General features: G+C 37.7%; 1 protein-coding gene and 1 pseudogene across 6 annotated transcripts; one reads left to right on the forward strand and one right to left on the reverse strand.

The window, feature by feature from the left end:
* The first annotated feature begins 9940 nt into the window (after positions 1-9940).
* Positions 9941-23042, forward strand: NEPRO (nucleolus and neural progenitor protein). Of its 6 annotated transcripts, none has more exons than XM_011379586.2 (9): positions 9941-10109; positions 11770-11924; positions 14954-15033; positions 15392-15523; positions 15926-16003; positions 17133-17494; positions 17814-17875; positions 19934-20193; positions 22391-23042. In XM_011379586.2, exons 1-9 carry the CDS (start codon positions 10007-10009, stop codon positions 22851-22853), a joined length of 1695 nt encoding a protein of 564 aa, XP_011377888.1. In that variant the 5' UTR covers positions 9941-10006; the 3' UTR covers positions 22854-23042. The 6 variants fall into 6 exon arrangements, with proteins under 6 accessions (XP_011377888.1, XP_023381249.1, XP_023381207.1 ...); XM_023525439.1 differs by having other exon boundaries at positions 10004-10113; XM_023525481.1 differs by lacking the exons at positions 14954-15033; positions 15392-15523; positions 15926-16003 and having other exon boundaries at positions 9971-10109.
* Positions 23043-24891: 1849 nt separating this feature from the next.
* On the reverse strand, positions 24892-25010 carry LOC111736500 (annotated as a pseudogene).
* Positions 25011-25138: the final 128 nt, after the last annotated feature.

Genomic DNA, 25138 nt, shown 5'->3' on the forward strand with positions numbered 1-25138 from the left:
CTAAGGTGAGAAACGGATCACCTTATCCATTGTAATTGGAGGAATGGAGGACAAGGTGGGTTAGGGAGACAAATAAATTTGAAGGTTTAGCATTAGGAAGTTGAGAAAGATTTTGTCTGAGGACTTGTGTTTTTTTTCTGTAACCAAAGACAATTCATAGAGTAGACTTAATATTGGGTTGGGCATGGGCCAGGCAAATGCGATGGAAGTATAATGGGGTGAAGGAATTCAGAACACTGGCAACCGATGGACTGGGAAAATCTAAGCTCTACATAAACAAGGGTGAAGGCAGAGGGATACTGATGAAGGAAGAATAGGGGGTTAAGGACTGGTGATTCAGTGAGGTTCAAGATTAGATTTATAAGAAGTAAGGAGTAAGAAAGTTGAAAAAAAAAGATAGGAAGCTATTTGTCAGAAAGGGAAATGTCTGAATTTATGATTTTAGAGATGGGACAATTTTGGATGACAAAAAGACTTGTGATATGATTTGAGAGTACAAGACTGAAGTGACGTGGATGTGAAGGTTGCTGGAGATGAGGACAAAGAAATAACTGCCATGATGGACGCCTTGGAATGGAGAGGAATGGAAGTGTTCAATATCACTACTTCAGTGAAGGGGAAAGTGAATGGGGAAAACATCTCTTTCCCATTCTAGGAGTCCCTAGCATTTTCCTCATCATCCGAATCTAACATCCCACCACTACACCTCCCTCAGAATCCTGGGTCTCATGTGATTATGCCATTTGGGAACCCCTGCTTCAGGCGTAGAACTCAGCTGTCCTCCCCATCTCCTCTGTCTCACCACGTCAGGGACTCATTTCTAAGAGAGTCCCAGCTCCCACTTTCCACATGATAGGGAAACTGGTTCTGGAGATACAGCAAAGTACAAGCTCCTATTCTGGCTGCCAGGGCTTTTAGGGGATGAGGGTGATACAAGCTGAGGAAAGATGTGCTCCTGCTATCTTAATTTGATTGTGGAAAGCACTTTTCTGTAACAATCATGGGGTCCATAGTTGGCCTCTTATAGAACCAGTGGCAGGGACGTCATGTATGGTGGAGCAAAGTGGGTTTGGTGGGCTAGTTCTGGATTCTTATCATCATCCTTTACAATAATTTAATGGAAGAATGCATTCAGCTTCAAATGGACTTAGAAATGGATTTTCTAAATTAGGAATTGTCTGTATTAAAATTGTGTGTTGGCCTCTAAATACAACAGAGTGATGAAAATAATGTCACTTAGTAATGGATGTTTTTTCTTTACATTTCTATGAGGCTCTGGGAGTTCAGATAGAAGATTGGCTGGCAGCAAGGGTCCTTGCTAAAAGAGTGATTTATGTTTATAATTTAGATATTTTAATATTTAAAAATACCATTTATCATATTATAGAGGTAATTTGTAATTCATTGAGCACAATTCTGAAAATGAAAAGAGAACATAAAACTCTTCTGTACTCTCACCAACCAGAAATAACTATTATCAATATCATGGCATCATTTTCACTCCAGATACACATTTCCCTTTGCCCCTTCCTCAACCTGGAGTCATACTATATATAAAGTTTGATAATCTCTTTTAATATAATGTGAGCATTCCTCTGTGCTATGACATATCTTTAAAATATGATATGGGTTTTCTAGCTGTTCGCCAAAATCTACTTCCTTCTTCTTGGGCATGCACTAGACTACATTTCCAGGTCTCCTTTGCAGTTAGGGTGCAGCCCATGAAATATGAGTGAATGTGATATGTGCTATTTCTGAATCACTACTTTTAAGAGGCAGGTGTACTTCCTTTATGTTATCTGTTCCCCCTTCTTACAGCAAGATGAAGATAATGACAAGGGCCTAGGGAGATTCAAAGTCATAGGATTGAAGGAGCCTAAAATTTTGAACAATCATGTATTGAACACAATGTGGGTAAGAATAAACATCTATTGTGTTTGAACCATTATGTATTTTTAGGTCTGTTTGTAATAGCAGTTTTGTCTACCTTGTTTTTCATCCTATGGATGGACCACAATTTTTTAAAGAAATGTGTATTAGACTGTAGTAGCTCTAATGAATGGCCCCAAATGAACGAATCATGTCTTCCTGTGTCCACGTCTCTTTGCAATGTGTCCTTACACATTGCAACGAAGATCTTCTTTTTCCAAGAAGATCTAGAGTCTGTTTCCCCATTCCTTGAATCCGGGCTACTCTTATGATTTATTTAAGCCAAAAAAAGGTGATGGAAGTGGCATTCAGGGATTTCTCAGCCCAGACCCTGAGAAGCCTTGTAGCACCTGCTTTTGCTCAGGATGCATCCCAACTCGCATGTAAAGAAGTCCAGGTTATCCTATTGGAGAGAGTCTATACAGGGATATGGGTCCTGGAGGAAGAGATACCATGTGGAGAGAGAAGCCATATGGAGGAAAACCAAGTCCTCAGACATATGTGTGAGCCCAGCTAATGCTATAAAAAGAAAGAGACTCAGCCATCCCAGCTCATGCCCAGCCATTTGAGCTATCCTAGAGGGAATGCCAGACTTGTGAGTGAGGCCATCTTGGTTCCTCCAGATCCAGGTACGTCTCTAAGCCAACACCAGGTGGAGAAGGAATGAGCCATACCTGCAAGGCCCTTCCTAAACTTCTGACCCACAGAACTATAAACAATAAAATTATTATCTCGTCACTAAGTTGTTGATGGTTAACTAGCAATAGATAACTGATACATGGGTATTTATATGTTCCCACAATTTTGTTACTGTAAGTGACAGTGATGAACATCTTTGTACTGACTTTCTCATCTGTCAAAGGAGTCTAGGTTGTTGAATTTGCTTAAATCTGGAAATTGAATAAGAAGTCATATCTCTCCATTTTGGTGCTCAAAATAAGTTTCTGGCCCCTGTTATATAGACGAAACAGTATTTTAATAGTCTGAAATCTATTCAATTCCTACTGACGCTATGATCAATTAGCCACTACTAAAGAGCCCTGCTATTCAAAACAATCGGGTACCATTTTTTGTCCCTATTTCCAATAGAGTAAATTCACCAACATTGTCTCTCAGAGGGTTTTTGTTGTTATTGTTTTTCATCTCCACTGAAATCATGGAGCCAATTTCAATAGTGGTATATTCTACCATCATCCTAGTATCCAGAAGACAGCCATCTAGAACTTTGTGAGGTGGCCCCTCAATAATGTATTTCTCAGTGCCTCAATAGAGGGAGTTACTTCTCAGAGGATACAATTAGGTGGGAGTGGCTGAGCCTTTGGGTTCCTCCTTCTACATTATGCCAGGAAAATTCTAGCATCTTACTTTCATTGAATATAGGCTATAGCTCAGTTCAAGTGTCAATTAACAAAGATACGCTTAATTCCAAGATTCTCTGGTAATTCATATGATGACCCATATTGAAAGATTTGGTCTAATTCAGTTTTTTTTTTCATATTCCATCCTCTTTAGTCTAATAACCTTAAGATTCATTTTCTGTTAATAAAAATTAGCAACATTTGGAATATAAATTATCTTCCTCTATATCAGACTTTGTATGTCCCCCAGGAGCAGAGATCTGACTTAAGTTATAGCTATAGAGGTGATGAGAAGTGGTGGGTCTTGAGGTTGTTATAGGGTCTTCACCCAAGTCTCACCAGACTTCACACAAGTAACAAGAAGGCAGGCTGCTGCGAGATTCTCGACTTTTCCCAAGCCAAACAAGATAATTTCTCTTCTAACTTTCAGAATCCTTTTACCAATCAATGCCTTGACTTTCACATACAAGACTTGAGAGTTTATGATTTCTATTTAGGTTGGAATTCTGCAACCCATAGAATTAAATTTTGGGTCAGCTCTGCAGCTCTAGGAAATAAAAAGCTCTCTGATTCTCTGTGACTTGAGCTAAGAGTTAAAGATCTGAGCTTGTCATTTTTTGTAGGCTCTCCAGTGGACTCAGAAGCATCACTGCTACTGTAGTGGTCATCTGGTCTCCTTAGGGATTCAGAAGGCATTTCATCACAATGAACCTCAGGTGACTGTCACATGATGTCACAGCATACCATAATTTCTCATATCCCATTTCCCTTTGGAAAGGAGATCACTACTGTGTTCAAAGATAAGGACATTTCCAAACCAATCTGATAATCCCATTTTGAGGGGCTGTTTCCTAGGCCTACTTCTTGTTCCAAGCATCGTATTAGCCAGAGTCCATTAGTAAAACAGAATTATATTATGTATCTCACTAGAGAAAATTTAATATAAAGAATCGGTTAAATAAATGTTTAAGAATTGAAAAGCAGACATGCAACACTGAGGTAAAACAGAAATAACTGCTAAAAACAGTTACATACAACCTTAGAGTTAAGGAAACAAGGGACGGAGTTCGGAGTTATCAGTATTTGGACTTGTAAAGGAAGGGATCTGCAGAATTGGGACCAAGATCTTTGAGGGCAGAACAGCATCCAGGTGCTGCTGGTATCTCTGAGGGATCAACTAGTTCTTCAAGTGTGTCAAAGAATCAAGGACAAGAGCCAAATGCCTTTATCTGGGGTGAAGAGGTATTGCGGGACAACAATGTAGAAATAAGGGAGCAAGCAAGAAGGAACAAGTCCTTTCTCTGCTCACCTACCTTCCATCCTCCCTCTAGTGGTCCATGTTGGTACAACTACCAGCTGGCAAAGACCATGTGGTTTTGCTGAATCCCAGCCACAGCATCACAGAGCAAAGTATAGAAGTTGGGGATTGAAGCTGAGAGGCAACAGCTGGATGAGCCAGAAGTACTTGTCTCTGAATGTACTGGTGTACATGCGCGCGCGCGCGCGCGCGCACACACACACACACACACACACACACACACACACACACAAAATCCTAAGACTTTTTCGCTTTCAAGATTCAATCAAATCTACTCTCTATTATGGCTTCCCTGACAATTCTAATCCAAACTGATCTCTTTTCTGGTGTACATGCGCGCGCGCGCGCGCGCGCACACACACACACACACACACACACACACACACACACACAAAATCCTAAGACTTTTTTACAAACTATTTTGTCATTAAAATTTTTTTTCTCATTAAAGTAGCAACACATAGTTCTTTCCTTTAAATAGAAAATACAAATAAGCTCACAGAAGAGAAAAGGACCCATCCGATTGCTAGAAAGATAACCATTGTTAATCCTTTCATTTAGGTCCTTCCAGACCTTTTTCTCAATGTGTAGATATGTATTTTTTCATGGAACACATTATCTATACATATAGTTTTCTAAACTGCTTTAAAAATACTTTACTGTATCATTAAAAATTGCTTGAATTAATACATATTTATTTATTTACAATAGTAGGTTCCACATTGTTCCTAGCAAGAGTCATATGAGCCATCTCTAGAGGTCTGGGGAGGAGCCTTTAATGGGAGGGCCCTGCCTTCTACTATACACTCTTGTCCACGGCAATTCTGCTTTTAATTGTTTTAGATATTTGATTTCTACGTAAGATTTTGTGGGGAAAAAAAGGAATTCCACTGCCAAAATATTAGAAAAAAACTGATTAAAGGTGTGAATATAATTTTCCATTTTCGTGATGACAGTAAATCCTAAAATTTTTATCTAAAATTATCTAAAATTTTGTCTGAACCCCAGTAACATGGGACACCATGCTTTTTACTCTTTGTCTATTTAACAGAACCTCAAAATTATTTTAGTATATACTTCTTTGATTACTGATGAGATGAGACAGGTTTTATATAGTTAATGGTCATCTCTGTCTGTGGCAGTCTTTCTTTGCAGATGAGGAAATTTTAAAGCATGGCCCTAAAATCTTATTTTCTCTCTAATGTATGCAGCGCATGTCTCTCCCATATTCCTCAGGTCAAGGAAGCTCTGATTTCAAATATCCACTGCTCACCCAGAACCCTGCTCTCTACTCTTAGTAATGATCACAAGTCCTCATCCACTGACAACACAGAATCTCTCTTTCTGTGGTTCCTTCATCTGTCCATTACTCTACCCCAAACACATCCATATCTAAAGCTATCTTTATGTTTCTTCTTGGCTCAGAGAATAAAGGCTTTTCAATCTTTAAGTTAATCCCTCTGCTTAAGCACTTGATCCCATCCCTGCCTATGTCCTCTGGGACCTGGCATGGTGCCTGGCAAACCACTGATGTTCAAAAACTTTGCTGAATGAATCATGGGCCTTACTCCATCAATTCCTTCCCCTTTATCTCTTTAGTATGTCTAGCTTCTCTAACTCTGTTGGCTCCTTTCCCTTAGCCTATACATATGATCAAATAATTTCCTATCTGTGATGGTCTGTTTTATGTGTTAGTTTGGCTAGGCTATGAAACCCAGTTATTCAATTAAACTGCTAGTCTCTAGGGGTTGCTGTGAAGGTATTCTGTAGATGTTATTATCAGCTACAATCAGTTGACCTTATATAAGGGAGATTATCCCAGGCAATTTGGGCAAGCCTGATCTAATCCATTTAAAAGGCCTTAAGAACTGAGATTTCCCTGAAGACGGGAAGGAAGAAGAAATTCTACTTGTAGACTGTAGGTTCAGCTCCTGCCTGAGAGTTTCTATCCTGCTTTTCCTGATATATATATATATATATATATATATATATATATATATATATATATACACACACACACACACACACACATGCATGTGTATGTATATAGATACATACACACACATATATGTATATGTGTGTATGTGTGTGTATGTGTATATGTGTGTGTGTGTGTGTGTGTGTGTATATATATATATATATATTTATATTTATATTTCCTACTAGTTCTGTTTGACTGGTAGAACACTGACCGATACACTATCCTTAAAATCAGAACAAAATAAAACAATATCCTGATTGATCCTGCATCTTGCTGTTAAACATAAATTGTTTTCCCTTCCCATGTAAGCTTCTAAAAATATTGTCCTATATTCACCATCTCTACTTCCTCCCTTTGCAATCATCCTCTAAGTTATAGTTCCATTTATTCACCTGATGAATTGTATATATTCTTATGGACAATCCATAGGCAACCTCAAACTCAGTATATCAAAAGTTATCTCATTATTCCTGCCTAAATCCATTCTACTTTTGAACGCCATTTCTCAAACTCAAGGCAAAAATCTGGAAGTCATACAAGATACCTAAATATCTCAATAGTAGACATCTACATAAGTCATATTGTCCATTTAGTGCCAATGTTTGAATTCAGGCCCTCATGATGTCTTGCTTTAGCTTCTGTAATAGAATCTCTTACCTCTAGCCTCATCAACTTTAAATCTGTTCTCCATCATGCTCTTGCTCTGACACAAGGTGACCGAAATTGCCCTGCCTAAGAATCAGTGTCTCCTTTATCACCTTAGGTAAGGGCTCCCCAAACCTGACCACCATCACAAGGAGCTTTTAAAAAACACAAATTAGAGCTCTACTCAGACCTAATGAATATGAATTTCCAAAGTGGGGCCTGAAAAATTCTATTTTTAAAAGCTATCCAAGTAATTATAATCAGCCAGGTTTGGGAACCACCAATCTTCAGGATAAAATACAAATTCTGCCCATGATTGACACCACTACTCCCAGCTTTATACTCCCAGCTAGTCAGACATGATCAACAGGGGAACAAAGGAATAAGGGCCCAGCCCAGAGACCACCCAAAGAATACCCTATTGGTAGTTAGAGAATCCCTCCTGCATCCCCAGAGACAAAGGACAGGTGGGTCATAGTCTTAGCTGGCCTAATCTGGCTATAGATGCTTACAGACTGGTGGTTCCCAAACCTAGCTGATTATAATTACCTGGATAGCTTTTAAAAATAGAAAATTTCAGGCCCCACTTTGGAAATTCACATTCATTAGGTCTCAGCAGGGCTCTAATTTGTGCTTTTTAAAAGATCCTTGTGATGGTGGTCAGGGTTGGGGAGCCCTTGCCTAAGGTGATAAAGGTGCTACCCTACAATTTAAGCTTCATTATAATACTATGTTTACGCCTGGAAGTTCATGAATCTAATTACAACAGACTGAGTTCTGGGTAAGCACATGTGCACCAGGCAACGAGTTATATAGCAGCCAAGTGTCAATCAAAATGACCTCAGGAGCCAATCACCTAAGAATGCCTTTGGAAGCGCCCATCACGGCCCCAAATATAACAGCATACCTCTCCTTCCTCCGGGGTTATAGCTCTCCATCTTCCCTACTGTAACCCATTTCTCCCTCACGGTGAAAAGGACCTAGAGGTGTGTGTTACCGGAACTCCGTTCCAATGGTAACAAATCCTATTCACCCTTCAAAAACTCTCTACAATATCAGTGAGCTATACTGGCAGTATAACCTTCAGTAAACTCACATGCCATTGGAGGAGACATATGAACACACAAATTAATACAGCGAGGTAAATTCTGAGAGAATCTGTGGTAAGCTGAATGATGCCTCCCAATAATGTCCATATCCTAATCCCAGAATCTGTGAATATATTACCTTACATTGCACAACAGATTTTGTAGATGTAATTAAAGATTCTGAGATAGGGAGATTATCCTGGGTTATTTTGGTGGGCTCGATGTAATCACCAAGGTCCTTTTAAGAGGGAGGCATGCAGAAGGTTGAGAGAGGGTGGAGGGAGACTGGAAAATGTTGCACTACTGACTTTGAAAATGGAGGATGGAGACATGAGCCAGGAAATTCAGGTGGCTTCTAGATGCTGGAAAAAGCAAGGGAGTAATTTCTCCACTGGAGCCTCCAGGAGGAACCGGCCCTGCTGACTTGTCGTGAGATTGATTTTGGACTTCTGACCTTCAGAAATGTAATATAACTAAGTTGTTTTAAATGACTAGGTTTGGAGTAATTTGTTACAACAGCAACAGGAAGCTAATATAGAGGCCACGTATACGTAAAGGAGTCCCTATTTCAAGTTCTGGAGTGTGGATGGAATGTTAAGAAAGAATTACCAAGAGTTGATGACACTGGAGCTGAGGGAGATTGTTTCAAGAGGATGGTCCAGGTAGAGGAATTAGTGAGTGCAAAGCGCACACAGAGAGATGGGAAGTGCTTCGATAAGACAATGCTACTTGTATTAAACATTAGAAATAATATCAACAATATTCATTCTGGTAAATGTTTGTTTGTATGCCAGGCACTGTTCTACAGCACTTTACAACTCTGTAAGGTCTAGACTATTATTATCTTCTTTTTACCTATAGGGACACTAAGGTTTGGAGGAGTTAGGTAACTTTCCTGAGATCACAGAGCCAGTAAACGGGCAGAATTATAATTAGAAGCTTGGCAGTGGGTCTCCAAAATCCACTAACTGCCTCTCTAATATATTGCCATAGGAGCCTTAAGTACTTAAGTAAGGTAGCATCAATTTGGCTGAAAATAAATGAACTATTAGAAAAATGATTATGAGGTGAGGATCAGCAGAGCTTGGAATATAGTCCTCTCTTAGATACTGAGGATGGGATTGAAAGTCGGCCAACTTACAAGTTTAATGATCGCGCACTTTTGCGATTGCTCAAGATAAAGGAGCCTTCCTTGAATATGTCAAATTACTCCTGCGTTACAAATTCTACACTTTGCATAAGCCTCTTTATTTCATCTCCTGCTTTTCTCCTAATATCTGAGACAGAGTTGGGGATGCATGCACCAACCCAACTCTGGGCCTCAGTTTCCATATCTGTAAAACGCCTTGAAGTACTATAGTTTCAAACTTGGTTGTGCCTCAGAATCCCCTGGGTGGAAGCATAAAGGAAATGCAGATTCCTCGCCCTGTTCTAGATTCTGATTGAGTAGTACTGGGGTGAGGCTCTCCCCTAAAATTCTCCCAAGAGATTCTGACACACGTGCAGGTTTTGGTTACCAGATGCCGGACGATCACCTGGCTCCCTCCCAGTTCACAGCATTCGGTCCGCGATTCCGTGACGGCCCCGCCCCCTCCCCGGCCCCGCCCCTTGCCCTCCTCCACCTCCGGTGAGGCTTCACTGGTCTCGTCCGCCTCCGCCTTGCCCCGTCCCTCCCCGGCCTCTCCTGATGGCTGTGGTGCTGCCGGGCCCAGAGCCTTGGAACCGCGTGAGGATCCCTAGGCCGGGGAGCCGCAGCGCAGTGACTGTACAGGACCCCGGCGCGGCCTTGGGTGGGTGAGGTACCCCGCGCGCGCGACCGGAGCAGACGGTTTTCGGAGGTGATGTCGGGCCGGGGCGGTGCACGTGCGCGGGGGGCGGGACTTCCTGAGGCCGCGGGGCGCCGGGCTGGGTGCTGGATGGCCCCGGAGGGGCTGCGCTCCAGAATTTGCCTGGGAATCTTGGAGGGCCTGTGGCAGCGCAGCCCTTCCTTGAACTTACTGAGCCTACCGCCGGGCCTGGCTGGAGCGAGCAAGGCCCAGAGCCTGGCCCCGCACGGAGAGTGCGGAGAGAGGCGGAAGCAGCCGGCGTCAGGGAAAAGTGCTGCTTGGGCACCTTGTGCTCGCTCAGGGCACTGAGGACTGTTTACCTTCAGTCAGCCTCCCGACTTCTGCCTCTAGGGAGCTGCGAGGAGTCACCTAGGCACTCTGGACTTAAACTGCGATCTTTCCGGTTCCTCATTTGCAAAATGGGGTTAGTTCTCCCTACATCACCGGTTGTTGGGAGGATCTAATGATGTCATTTAGGGATGGAGTGCTCTTAAAGTATTTTGATGGTATTGCCGTTTATTCAGGCATTAGGGCGTAGTAGTAAGGCGCTTGACTCAGGAGCCAGATTGGCTGGGTTTGAATCCTAGCTCTTCCTTTTGCCGGGAATTGTCATTGTCTAACCTTCTTGTGCCTCAGCTCATTTTCAAATAGCTTCACAGAGCTATTTTGAATAATGAAAGAGTTAATGTTATAGGTAAAGCATTTGGAACAGTGCCCGATATGGTAAATAAACACTTAAATGATGGTTATTATTAATATTAAATGCTTATAAGCTATCTAATCATCACATCCTCTTCTCCATCTATCCATCCATCCTACACAGTTTACAGATTTTCTTCTTCCTGTATTCAAAAATTCCTTAACAAGATTCCTATTAGGTGTGGACATTCACCAACTCACTCCCCATTTCCAAGGCAGCCCATTTCTTGCTTCACGTAGTTGGGACAAAAGAAAGTTCTCCATGTTGTATAGAAATCTACCTTTGTGTTCCACTAGGATGCTAGTGCAAGCCTTAGAGCCATACAGAACACATTAACTCCATTTTCTACTTCACAGCTTTTCCAACTTGGAAGCTGTTATCTACTGCTGAGTACCTCGTGTTCAGTCAGGCATTCATCAAGTAATATAATTTCCAGTTGCCATGCCGGTTTCTCTGAACATATCTTAAAGTGGTATCTAAATACAGTGTCTTTGACTTTTAAGAGTATGAATGTATCCATTCTGCCTTGCTTATGTGCATAACAAAAATGGGGATTCAGAGAAGTATAAAGCATGTGCAAAACCTTCAAGGTATCTATATAGAGTATAAGTGTACACCAAATGACTGCCAAATATTCATGTAAAAGATTATTTAAATCATGATATAAAATGTGATATAATGATATACATACTTGTTTAACAGGTATTGTCTTGATTTCCAGACTTTGTATCATCTGTCATCGTTTTCCAACTTCTTACATACTTAGAATCATTAATTATGTCCTTAACAGTTGAGGCTGATTTTGTTAATTTGTCCTTGAGTCCTTTAAAACAAATAAGGAAAGATACTTCTTTCAGTGTATTTTTATATAATATACTTAATGTAGAAATGCATATTAAGTCTTACTAAACCTCTCTGCTTTAGACCTTTGTATTGCAGCTGTTATTAAAGAATGCTGTCTTGTTACACTGTCGCTGAAGAGCCAAACCTTAGATGCAGAAACAGATGTGTTATGCGCAGTTCTTTACAGCAATCACAACAGAATGGGTCGCCACAAGCCCCATTTGGCCCTCAAACAGGTAAGGAGGAAGCCCTGTTTTTAAGATTCAACATTTTACTTGATGAAGATGGAGATCATACTACCACTTAATATTTTGTTATTTATGGAAACTCAGTAAATTACTTGTGACTTACAGGTCTTTAGTCCATAGTTGCATATGAGATTTCATTTTTTTTAAAGTATTTCAAAGAACATTTATTTTTTTAGAAAAGAACTATGCTTAATTCTTTCTATCTTGTTTCTAGTGGGTAATTTTATGAAAAGTTTTCTGCATTATACACAATCTATAATAAATTACAGTGTGTTTGCTTAGTTCAAGGACACAGTGTTTTGACCAAGACGAAGTGTTGAATTAAGAGATAATTTCCTGGGCATAATCAAAATCCTACAATCATAAAAAAAAAGAAAAAACAAAGTTGTGATTTATTTATTGTGGGGTATATAATCAAATTGGTAATATATTAGAGTGTGTAAAGTGGTTTCATGTAATTTTCGGAATGCAAGACAAAACTGGACCCTGCAGCTTAGGGACTGCACCACAGAGCAGAGCCTCCTAAGCTGGATTCTTCATATGCACATTCATTGATTCACTTTATTAATTCTGCAAGTATTTTTGGTAACTTTCTATTTGTCAGACATTTTGCTTGGTGCTGAGTATACAGGGGTAAAAAAGACATAATCTCTAACCCTACAGGTTCATGCTCTCTGGTTAATTTTCAGCTCCCATTAAAGAAAAAGAGATGACGATTTCTTCATCAGAGAAAAGTCTGAGATCATGGTCTTCTCCTGAATTTTTTCTAGGCACCTTTTATCTCCTTTTGAATCTTTTACTTCAAAACCAAACTTATCTCAGATTGAACATATTTCTCCTGGGTAATTGTGAATAATTATCCAGTCAGAAAAACGGTGTGTTCCATTTTCTCTGCTTCTTTCTTTTATGTAGCTCTGCCATCCAGTCAGTTGATCAGTCAAAACTTTCTCTGCATCTAGTCCCTTCTTTTACTTCTGGCTGCATTTTCCTTTTTAGACATTATCTACTGTTAGTTGTCTTGCTATCCTAACTGATCTTCCCTCCTCCAACCTTTCCCACACTCTGGCATATTCTGTAAACCCAAATCAGATTAATCATCCTAAAACAGAGCTTTGATTTTTAGTGGTTCTTCACTGTCTTCTGAATAAAGATCAAACTTCTTAGCTAAGCTTACAAGATCCTCCATGATCTGTCCTCTTCAATTTTCCTTAGCTCAGGCTTCTCTCTCATCTTTCATCTGCTTTATACTCCAGGCAACCTGAGAATAGAGTCCCCTGCTCACCACATTCATTCCCTTACCTGAGCTTTGCTCAGCTGGTTCTATATGTTAAGAATGCCCAGCCCCTCCATCTCTGTCAGTTAAAGACTTTCTCATCCTCTAAGTCCCATCTTCAAGGCTACCTAGCAGTAATAATTTCTTCCTGAGGAGTAACATAATTGTATGTTATGGTAATCTCATTTTAAGTTGCATTTTTCTGATTAGTAAAGCTGAACTCCTCTTTTTATGATTCTTGATTATTTGGACCTCCCTTTATGTTTCTCTTACGGCATTTTGCACAGTCTACATCGTGGTACAGGTATTTGCGTACATATTTTATGTTCCCTACCATCCCTTAGAATAGAGAACATGTCTCATGCTGCTGCTGCAACTATCATTACTACTACTACCTTATATCTGCTTAACGTATCATAGTTTATAGAAAACTTTCATCTACTTTGAGATTTATTTTTTCTACCTTCAAAAGCTAGGTACTGGAATTAGCTTCACTGTCATGTTCTCCCAAATGGAGCACAGAAAATAGTCTTGATTCCTCTTCTGTGTGACTGACTGTACTTTGAGTAGATGAAGACTGTTGTTCCTCCATGTTCTCTCTTCCTTCATAAACTTCTCAAATTTTTTTGCTTTACCATCTTGGTTTGTCAATACCTCTCTCAGAAGATGGTATCCAGAATTGAAAAATGATAAAGATAAGGAGCTGACCTCCGAGAATTTAGGGATTGTTGCCTCCATTGCTCTGAAAACTATGCTGTTAAGAGAGAATCCATAACTGAATTTCTAGTAGCATTTATGTAGCTCTAGCAAGATACTGTCTTTGCCAGTATCAGTGGCCATCCAGATCTTCACATCCTTCAGTCTAGAAGCAGTCCCATGTACACCCTTTGTGTAGTATTTCCTGAGGACTACAGAATTGTTACCACGTTTTATGGATGGCTCTTACTCCCCCCCCCCTTTTTTTTTGATAAAAAAATGCTATTGAGTGCCTACTCAACACTCAGTACTGAGTCACAGTGGTGGATAAAATAGACAAAATATATTGCCCTCATGGAGCTTATAGTTGAGAAGAAAAAGGCAATCAGTCAGTTGTCAGTCAGTCAAATGTCAGATGGTAATAAGAAGTGCTATGGAGAAAAATACAGCAAAGAAGGAGGAAGTGCTGAGGGGACTGTAATTTTAAATAGGGCATATCTTTTTATTTTAGTATTTAAATATGTCTTTTAAACTAATTGTTTACTAGATTTTTAGCAATTAGAGATTGGGAAGTGTCTTATGTACTATTTGATTTCCCAGCATGCCTTGCATGTATAAGTGTTCAATATGCATTTATAAAGTGAATAAACATCACTTTCCTCATCTCTGTAGCACTTACAGGTTGTTAAAATTTAGTAGTTAATTTATATCTTTTTAAATAGTTTCTCTATTAGAAGTCATGTTGCTTCAGAAAAATTATAATCTCGATAATAATCTTATACTTTGGTCTGCTTTATAGCATCACAGATATTAAATTCTTAGTCATAACCTGACTTGATAAAATTTCTTTTGGCTGGATAAATTTCAAAATTTTAACCAGAAGCAATTGCTCTGGGTTATGGATTTCTTTACCCTTAAAAAACGGTATTCTGTGGTATTCAGTCTATTTTGATACTTTGGAATTTTGGATCTCTTTGCTTTCCTGGTTACATCAGTGGCTTTATCTATATCATATACGTACAAATTTGAAATATTCTTCCCCTTTCAGGTTGAACAATGTTTAAAACGTTTGAAAAACATGAATTTGGAGGGTTCAATTCAAGATTTGTCTGAGTTGTTTTCTTCCAAGTAAGTGGTCCAGTTGCTTGGTGATGAGCTGGGAACTTGGTGTCTTGCTGTGCTCTCCCTTTGGACTTTACTCTGCTTAGTGTTGGAATATAACTAATTATACTTTAGTTGCACAAATTTTGTTTTAATAAGGGACATCTGGTATTTGTGGTCATCTCCCTTTGTGGGCTTGCAGGAGGTACTGGCATGACTTGAAATGTGGGGTCATGATAGATTATATTGAAACATCTGTGTTGATCAACTGAGTCATTATTGAGCATAACTACCTTGAGCTTATAGCCCATCTGCACTTGAAAACTGCTATATCAGTGATTTATATTTAATAATGAAAGTAATGTACTTTTCTATTTTTATCAAGTGAAAATCAGCCTGTACCTACCAAAGCATGTGTCGTCCCCAGCCAACCAGTTTTGGAACTGGTGCTGATGAAGATTTTGGGAGCCTGCAAATTGTTACTTCGTTTGTTAGACTGTTGCTGCAAGACATTTCTGTATCCTTGAATCAACTGAAATACCTTCTTCTGAATTGGAATTGTTTGGATAAATTTAGTATTTCTCTTAGAAAGCTAAGGGGTCTGTAAGAGTTATAACTTATGAGAATTCTTAAAATTTTGCTCTTGACCTCCTTTTTCCCGGAATTGTCTTATACAATCATTGCCAGAGATTGCCTGTCTCTATCTAGTATGTATTATCCTAAGGGCATTGATAGCTAGAAACTCTTAATGTTAGAAACTAAATTTAATAATGAGAGCTCTAGCAGAGTATATATTCCTTCAAGACTTTAATTCCTTCAAGAAAATTATCTCTACTTCCAATCTAGTTTTGTCATAAATATAATTTACAAAATTGAAATGACTTAGGTTTTGTTTTGCAACTTTAACTTGATTCTTCAGCTTGACTGTGAAACATCTAGGTTTGCAAGAATTCATTATTTTAAACCTTGTGATGGTTGGGCTGGTGAGCAGATTATGGTATGTATGTACATACCTTAGAAATCCTTCATTTCTTTTTCATCTCTTTAACTCACCTTAGGTTTCTCATTAGTAGTTTTCATATTTGTTTTCCCATGGGATGATGAAGATGCGGGAATTCTCTTTCTACATTTGATTAGAGTTTATTTGGGGCTATGTGTTGATAGTTATTAAAGAATTAAGTAAATGAATTTGTAGGATTAGCAACAAGAATAATAAAAAAATGGTTGCTGTAATTATATAGCAAACAGCCCATTTAAAATGAGGGTGTTTCTGGACAGGCTGTATCTCATGATTCTTCCTGCCTGTAGATTTGTAATTTTTCATGGCAACGCCCTTCTTTATGTGCTCTAGATTCTTCCACCTGAAACACCACTGCTTTTTGAGGTGTAGTTGATATAAAGAACACTGATAATAGTTGCAAACCAAAGATAACCTTCTTTTGTATCTTTTATATTATGAAACTTATCTGATGAATAATTGGACTTGGAATCTGCCCATCTTTGTTCTGGGCCATTTTAGACAATTGGGATAATTATCTGTAATTTGAATTAAAACTAGAAAACAAACACATAAAATTCTGTCTTTGGAGATTAAAAACCTTGCTTTGAAATCTTAGCCTGGATATCTCAAATACTGTTTCCAATCATCTTGTTTTTTATTCTGCTTATCTTTAGTCTGGGGTAATAATGTTAGAATCACCACTCATATTATTTTAAAATGTCAAACATTCATTATTATTTTCTGTGATGAAAATAGCTTTGATTTTTGCCGATTACAACAATAATATGTTGCTTAAGAATTTTTTTAAAATAGAAAAATGTGAAGAACCTGAACTGCCTAAGATCTCACCACCTAGATAAAACTGCGTTTAAAATTTTGATGCACATCTTTTGAGACAGCTTTCTGTGTAGTACTCTATTTGGTTTTAAGTAACATACTCTACTTGGATTTTTCTGTTAGGGCTAGACTACTCTGGCTATTTGCAAATATGTATTATAGTGTTTTTTTTTTTAATCTATAGTGGCAGATGATAGGCATTTATTTTCAGCTTTGAATGTTGTAGTTATTGTATAATCTGCAAATTGTAATTACTGGCTGGTTCATGAGCTCCTGTTTCTTTCTCTAGGGTTCTCTATAAAGGTGTTTTAAAAAGGCTGATTTCTTTATATGGACCATTGTTTGGATTGCTTCAAGAGGTCTCTAGGATTCAACCATTGCCTTACTTCAAAGATTTTACTTTTCCTTCTGATATTGCTGAATTTTTAGGACAGCCGTATTGTGAGCTATTTAAGAAAAAAATGCCTACAGATTTTGCAGCTAAAGGAGTAACTAAATTACTAAATAAGCTGTTTTTAACAAAAGAGCAATCACTAAGGTGCAGTGAAGAAACTTTACTTAGAATTTCCAAAAAAGCTAAACAAATGAAGATCAATGTACAGAATAGTGTGGATCTTGGACAACCAGTAAAGAATAAGAAAATCTTCAAAGGTAATATGCTTTTATATGGCACATACTCTTAAAAATTTTTGAAATTATAATATAATTATGCAGTGTGTAGAAAGAAATCCTGCATCTCCTTAATTTTAACTCCCATTGATCATCTTTAGAGAGGTATGTAATACCTGTGTTTTCAAAGCTTGAGCATTTAAGGTTGTTTCTGTTGCTGCTTCATAGTTCTTTGCTTGCTTAATTCCCTTTATTTCTTTAGTAGTAATTTGGCAAGAAGTGATGTTATGCACCTAAGAATTTGTTGATTTGAAAATAGTATGTCTAAATTTTTATAACTGTGATCTTTCCATCTCCACAGAAAAGTCAACAGAATTTGATCTGAGGGCTTTCTGCAAACAGCTGAAACACAAAGCTATTCAGGTTTGGGTTACTATAGCTTATGATTTCTGCTAATTTTTAGATGCCATTTAACCAAGGACAGAGATTGAATTTTCTATTTTTATCTCGAGCTCTAAGCTTAGTGCCATCTTAGTTCTGTCTGAGCTTTTGAATGAATGAATGGAAGCACTCCCAAGGGATTCAAATGTACCCAGTTAATAGAATGCCTTCAGAAACATTTCACTAAGAATTTTGCTAAAATTTTAAAGTGACCCTAGGATCTGTCACAGGTGTGGATTGTACTGTAGCTTAAGAGTATGGGCTTTGCAGTCAGACAGAAATGGTTTGAGTCCTGGCTTAGGTTTGTACTTTGTGACCTTATGTAAGTTTCTTGACCTGTCCATACCTCTATTTCCTAATAATAGAATGTACTTCATGGGTTCTGCCAATTTTAATGCATGTAAAGTGTTTGGCACAGAGTCAAGAGTATGGTAGACACTTAATTGGTATTAGATGTTATTAGCTACTTTCATCATCATCCTCATCCTCATCCTTTGTCATGAGGCTTCCATTTCTTTCTTCCTGTCAAGGTTCAAGCTTTAACATGATTCTTCTTAGTGTCTGTAAATTCTGTTTGTTCTGGACCTAACAGCAGATAAGTATGTCACTGTCACCTTCTTTCATCTGGTAACTAGTTGACTTGTGTTACCCTCTGTCTTCTCAAAATTGTTTTTTTCTGTTATCCTGCATGATTTATTTCTTCCATTTTTCTTAAGAACTCTTAATCATTCTAATAAGTCAGAGTACTTTCTTGAACGTTTACAAGGATTCCAGTTTGCATTTATATTCTGTCTAATTCATGAGTTCCAGATGGAGGAATAATTGATGATGATGATTATAATAATAGCTAATACGTACTTCCGTTGCATTTACTCTGCTAGGCATTGTTTGAAACACTTATATGCATTAACTCACATAATCCTCACAAAAGCCCTGTGAGACAGGTGCTATTATTATTGTTTACATATTTCAGATGAAAAAATTGAGGCATATAAAGCCAATGAACTTCCTCAGGGCACACAGCAAATACAAGGCAGAGCTGGGATTTGAGTGCAGGCAGTTTGGTTTCATAGTCTTTGTTCTTTACTATTACACCACTCCCCAAGATAGTTTTGCCAACTTTGTTTTAAGAACTATGGCTCTCTGTGACCCTTGAAACTTCTGTAGTCCATCCACCTTTTCCTAGTTTTGAAGCTGGTTGGTCAGTGTCCCTCTTATCATGACTAGTCATGACTACCACGTTTTTAGCAATCAGCACTAATGCACTTAGCTGGCTTTTAGGACAGACTTCTTTTATTGATCACCAACATAAAGTATTGATAGGTCTCTACTTTTATATTATCTATTACTTTTTTATGTTCTCGAGGGTAGGACATTTGGAAGAAGGCTAACCCTCGAATGAAGGATGGAAGTCCACCTAGTAGGTGGCATATTTTCATAAACAGTAAAAGTTGGTAAAATTCAAACTTGATACAGAAAGATGGGTTGAAGAGACAAAGGTGCCACAGAATTGGAAATGAATAGAATTGGAAATGGTGCTCAGTTAAGCATTTTAAACATATGTTCGGCAATCATCCCTGTCTTCACGTGTTTTCAGTAACATTTATGACTCTTCATTGAGGAAGGTAACTCAGGGTATAGAAATAAGTGAAAAAAATGTGGTGGTAGTCCAGTAGTACAGAGGAATAGGGCTCTTCAGTAATTTTTTCCTACCAGATAGGCTTTGACCAATATTTAATTATGTGGAGTTTTATTCCTATGTATAGGTTAAATAGAGATGTGTTAGAATATTTATATTGTTTCCTGTGTACAACTGAATTCAACTATAGACAGGATCTTTTGTAGCACACAGAGAAACGAATCTTGTGTTAGGAACGTGGATAAATAAGTTTTTTAGGACAAAAGGAAAGCACAGTGAGCTAAAAAAATTTTTCTTCTTTTAAAAATTTTGATAGTCTGTGAGTCAACTTTTCTTTGTTGTCATATATTTACAAGTCAGTAACAAATCCAATATATTTTTTCACCTTTACATTATTTCAGGAGGCCAGCTCTGAGTTTAAATGTCCTAAATCCCAACTAAAGGCAACCAAAAATTCTTCTCAGAAAGCGACAGGAACTCCTTGTGCCCAAAGTTTTGTGCAAAGATTTCAAGAGGCTGAGACTTTCATACAACTCTCTGAAGAAATTCAAATGGCGATTCTGTGGTGCAGGAGCAAAAAACTCAAGGCTCAGGCTTCCTTTCTGGGCAACAAACTTCTTAAAAGTAACCGGCTTAAACATGTGGAAGCTCAAGGTTATAGGTAAGTATATTACAAAAATTATATTCCTTTTCCTGCTATCATTTAAGGCAAAAGTATATATTTATTCAAGTCAGCTTTCTTAAAAATGGGATGTTAGTAGCCTGAAGGATGCTAAAAATGAGACCCACTCTTAATTGATTTTGTTGGGCAAAGCTGTCATTGGGAGGAAACAGGTAAACTTGGTTAATTGGATTTTTACTCACCATTCCATCCATTCATTCAGAAGCATGAGGAGTATCTGGGGATAAAACCATCTGTAAGACAGACTTAATTTTCACAGATTTCTAGCTTTAGTAGGAAAGACAGCCAGTCTGCCCACAGCTTTAGTGCAGCAAGATAAGTGACAGCAGAAGCAGAAGGTACTTGCCTCCTATAATGGCACACACCAGACTCTAGGGTCAGGTAATGTTCCTTCATGGGAGCTACACTCACCATGTATTGATTTTTTCCTTTCCTGTGATTCCTGTGTTCATAGAACTGCTTAAGGATGGTCATTTTTGATTGTGAGCCAGTCGGTATTGCTTGAAAACATTACATGAAGTTAGACACTTTAGGGTTTTACATTTTTATTGAAAAAATAATAGATGCCCATGGTAACAATTTCATCCACAAATGGCTATAAAGGTCCTTATTCTTTCTTCATAGAGGTGTCATTCGGACCAGTTTTTTATGTATCCTTCAAGAAATATTCTGTGCATCCAGCATAATTTCTTATCTATAGTTACAGACAAATATCTGTTTAGGGCTTTATAATGGTTCCCATGGATGAAGCAATTTTACTGTCTAAAATTTGTTAAATTTTCTTTTAAAATGTATGGAAAAGATACTCCCATTTTAACAAATAAAACTAATATATAGTCAGGTTTTTTTTTTTTTTTTTTACAAGTTTTGATTAAAAGCTGTGGAAGAAGTTAAGTATTCCTAACGAATAATTTGTGGAAAAGTTTTTACATTGGGGTCCCCACTAAAGGTCGGTAGCCATCTAAAAGGGATCTGGCTCAGAGTGGAAACTCAGCCTGAGGTGGAGTTGTTCTAGGTTTAAAGTCGGGGGTAAATGAGGAAGAGATAATAATCATTAAAAGTCAATGAGAAGGATAACAAACTGGTATTTGTTTAAACCATTACTATGTAACCCAGAAAATAGTCCTCTTTCATACTGTCTTGCCTTGCTGTTTCAGTAATATATTTTAGTATATTTTTAATTTACTTAATGTCCACAGTTACAGATAAGGAAATGATTTTGCTCAGGGTGTTGGAGACCTAGAACTTCGTACGGATCCTCTGATTCTTCTGTTTTCATTCTATTTCCATTTCAATTGGGAGATACACCTACCTTCTTCCTCCTTAAAAATTACTGCTTCTATTAAGAAAACAGTTTGGAAACAGAGATAATGAATTACTAACATTATAATGGGATTCCACAAGTTCTATATTTGTTTAAAAAGGAAGAGGAGAGGGTATTGGGGTAGGAAGCACAGACTCATGCTAATCTTTTGAAATCTGATGATCATTAACAGTGGGGCATTTAGCAAGGTACTAATATACTTTGTGGCATGTACCCTATTCAAAAGCAAAACACCGAAAATAATCAGCTATTTGAGTTCTGAATTCCCAAACTTGAAGATGATAGGTAAATCACAAATTGGTTAGCTCAAGACAGTCAGTTTGGGCCAGAAGCCGTGTCTTCTCATTCTTACATAAACTCCTTCACTGTTATTCCATTCAACTTATTCATTTCCTGCTACAATGGGAAGTTGTTTATCCAGAAATGGACTAATGCGCCCTTGCAGATTTTTTTTCTATTTGTGATACATCCTTTCCCAGTTCCATTCCTATTGCATTATGAACAGATTAGCAGTTATCAGGGAAAAGTTCTGGCCCTAAAGTATGGAGGTATCTCACCATTCGGCTGCCTTGGCAGGCAGTTGTAGGAGCTACTTTACTTTGGGAACATAATGAGGACACATTTGCCTACTGCATGAGGGAAGTTGTGCTCTGAAAATGCAGATTTGGGTTGAAGCTCCTATATCCTTATTTTTCATTATGATTCTGGGTTTGTACACAGGCATAGGACTCTTAGATAAATTGTACATTTTCTGTTGGAAGTTGGTAAAAAGGAGACATATTAAACGTTTTTAAGACTGTTTTCTGCATTTTAAAAGTCTCAAGATTTTTCCTTTCTCTCTGTCTTTTAAAGTTTGCCCAAGAAACTAGAGTGCCTAAAAACATCTATTTGCAACTGCCTTCTTCGTGGCTTAGGTAGCAAAACTTCAAAGCATCATCTGAGACAAAGAAGATCACAGAGCAAATTTTTACTGAGACAGAGAAAACCACAGAGAAAGCTGCAGTCGACTCTTTTAAAGGAAATGCAGCAGTCTCCTCATGGGACTCAAAATGCTACAGATACCAGTAAACAGAGACTATCACACCATGCAGTTCATAGAACTAATCTCCATCCTAACAGTAATCAACTCTTGAGTAGCAGAGTTTCAAATCCTGTCATACAAAGTAATGAGAAACAAAGTCATGAAACTCTTACAGGAAGCAAAGAAAATGAAACTGATTTGAGGACAATGATGCAAATAAATAAACATAATACATCAGAAACCATTAAGGAGATAAATGACATTGATGATATTTTTGCTTTAATGGGCGTTTAGATGCTCATATGTGAGACTTTTAAATGATTAGCAAACTAGTCCAGTGTTCTGCTGTTTTAAGTGGAACTCCTGAGATCTGGAAAGATCTATAAGTACCATTTGGACTCAGAGAGGAGTTGATTTAGTGCAACAATGTACAGCAGTTCATTTCCGTTCAATAAACATTTATAGTAGCTTTGTGTCATTTAATTGACAAGTATTTGACTATTAGTCAAATTTTGACTTTGACTATATGCCGGGTATTGATGAAAACTCTTACCATATTCTGCCCTTGAAAAGCAGATGTAATTCCTTGGTTAAAGCTGGTAGGTCCCTGAAAAACTGAATAATTTCATGACTTACCAGGGAATTAGACTTGAATAATTAGGCTTGCAAAAACCTACTCTGTGCCTTAAGGTAAATGGGGAATAAAGGTGGGGAGTAGTAAGGAAACACCTAAAAGGCCACTTTGGCCTTACTGGCTTTGTTGTAGGTAAGTCCACTTCTGAATGTCAAGGTTTGTAGTTTCTAATGGTTGTGCTGTCTTGCTTATATATTAGAATTGATCATCAAAGGAACTAAAAAGTTTAGCCACTAATTATATTACCAGGGATTGATCACAACCATTACTTTGTTCATCTTATCTCATGGAAGGGCATATTAAAATGCTTCAGGAATTCTCTAAAATTTGTTTTTTTTTTCTGGTTTATTTATTTATAGGGTACAAGTGATTGATTCCAAAAAGGATATAAGGTGACTCACAGTTATACATGAAATACAACAGAATAACAAAGTAGAAGTAGGTGAGAAAGTTAAATGGAAAAATAAAGCTAGCAGACACAAAGTAGATCCAGGAATAAGGCTAAACATAAATTTATAATTTGGTGCTGATGTTATCATCTGATATTTGTTGCTTGTACAATTGTTCTGAGAGCGTAAATCTTATGTATTTTCAAATAATGATGTGAAGTTTAAAGTTATATATCAAATATTCTAGCTTACTAGAATTACGTTAAGCTTCTATTTAAGTAGGTTGTAGCCTTGTTTTATGTTTTATATAGATTTGCAGAAAAAAGTATCCTAGTATATATTGTATTTTTTCCTCAGCATTTTTTAAAGCTTAAAACACTGCTGGATAGAATAGACTAGCTCTGTCTGCTACAAAACAACTGAAAATATATTCAAAATTGAATTTTCTAAAAAAGCCACGAAGTTATTTTACAGCCTTAATTTTTTATTGCTTATAACCTTTTATTATTTGGCCTCACTTTGAAAGGCTAAATCACTTGTATGAATAGGTCAGTAACATCTTCAGAAAAATCTTTTTTATTAACTTTAGTTCAAAGTAAGGCATTATCTTTCCATTCTGAATCTTAATGTACCGATTCTAAGTCCCATCAATTATTTTGTCCCCCTTCGTAAGTTTTTTCAGCTAAAACTAGTTTTGTTTTTTGTCTTTCACTAGAGAAAATGTTACTTCCTCCATAAGATGTTTTCTGTGATAAATACCTGTGAATTTGCTGTATTCTTGGGTTGGTTTCACTTTACGAAGATGCAAATGTCCTTTTCACATATAATACCACTTTAATCTTCATAGCTTGTGAGGTCAGAGTTACAAATGAAGCCCAGAGAAATCAAGTAATTTGCCCAAGGTCCAACATACAAAAAAATAATAGAACTGGAACTTGAATTCTGGTCTTCTGATTCTGAATCCTGTGTTCACCCGAGGGCAACTGATCCCAGCCTGAATTTATTTGTGTTTCCAGCATGGACTGAAATTTCATCAAGAATTGATTTATATTCAGATAAGGACACAAAAAATGCTCCTACATATGCCTATACATAGGAGCATTTATCTTCAACTTACCTATCAGTGCTTAATAGAAAAGTAGCTCCCTTTTTACCTCCTCCATTTTAATATTTAAAAAATATACATAATAGACATTCTTTAAAAGACAGCCCAATAATATGGCAAACCCTTCTCTACATAGTAGTAAATAGGTTTTCATCCTATGGACTTCTATATGTTGCTCTTGTCAGGTTTTTTTTTTTTTTTAAATGCCTACAGCACCTGGTATTCTTAGGTGGTCTCCCATCCAAGTACTAACTAGGCCCGACTCTGCTTAGCTTCCGAGATCAGATGAGATTGGGCATGTTCAGGGTGGCATGGCCATTTGTCAGTTTGTTAAAATAAGAAAAACTACTAGTACCTGTTTCTAATGAACAACATAATTGTATCATTTATAAACCATTTTTTCTCCCAGGCACAAATTCATTCTTACTTTGAGAAGATATGGGTTTGAAAG

The sequence above is a fragment of the Pteropus vampyrus genome, unplaced genomic scaffold (genome assembly GCF_000151845.1).
Source record: "Pteropus vampyrus isolate Shadow unplaced genomic scaffold, Pvam_2.0 Scaffold1, whole genome shotgun sequence".
NCBI classification, from domain to species: domain Eukaryota; kingdom Metazoa; phylum Chordata; class Mammalia; order Chiroptera; family Pteropodidae; genus Pteropus; species Pteropus vampyrus.

Coding starts and splice junctions, on each gene's coding strand:
- NEPRO (XM_011379586.2), top strand. CDS start 10,007: ATGGCTGTGGTGCTGCCGGGCCCAGAGCCTTGGAACCGCGTGAGGATC. Junction 17,876..19,933: donor TGAAACACAAAGCTATTCAG/GTTTGGGTTACT, acceptor ACATTATTTCAG/GAGGCCAGCTCTGAGTTTAA. Junction 20,194..22,390: donor GTGGAAGCTCAAGGTTATAG/GTAAGTATATTA, acceptor TGTCTTTTAAAG/TTTGCCCAAGAAACTAGAGT.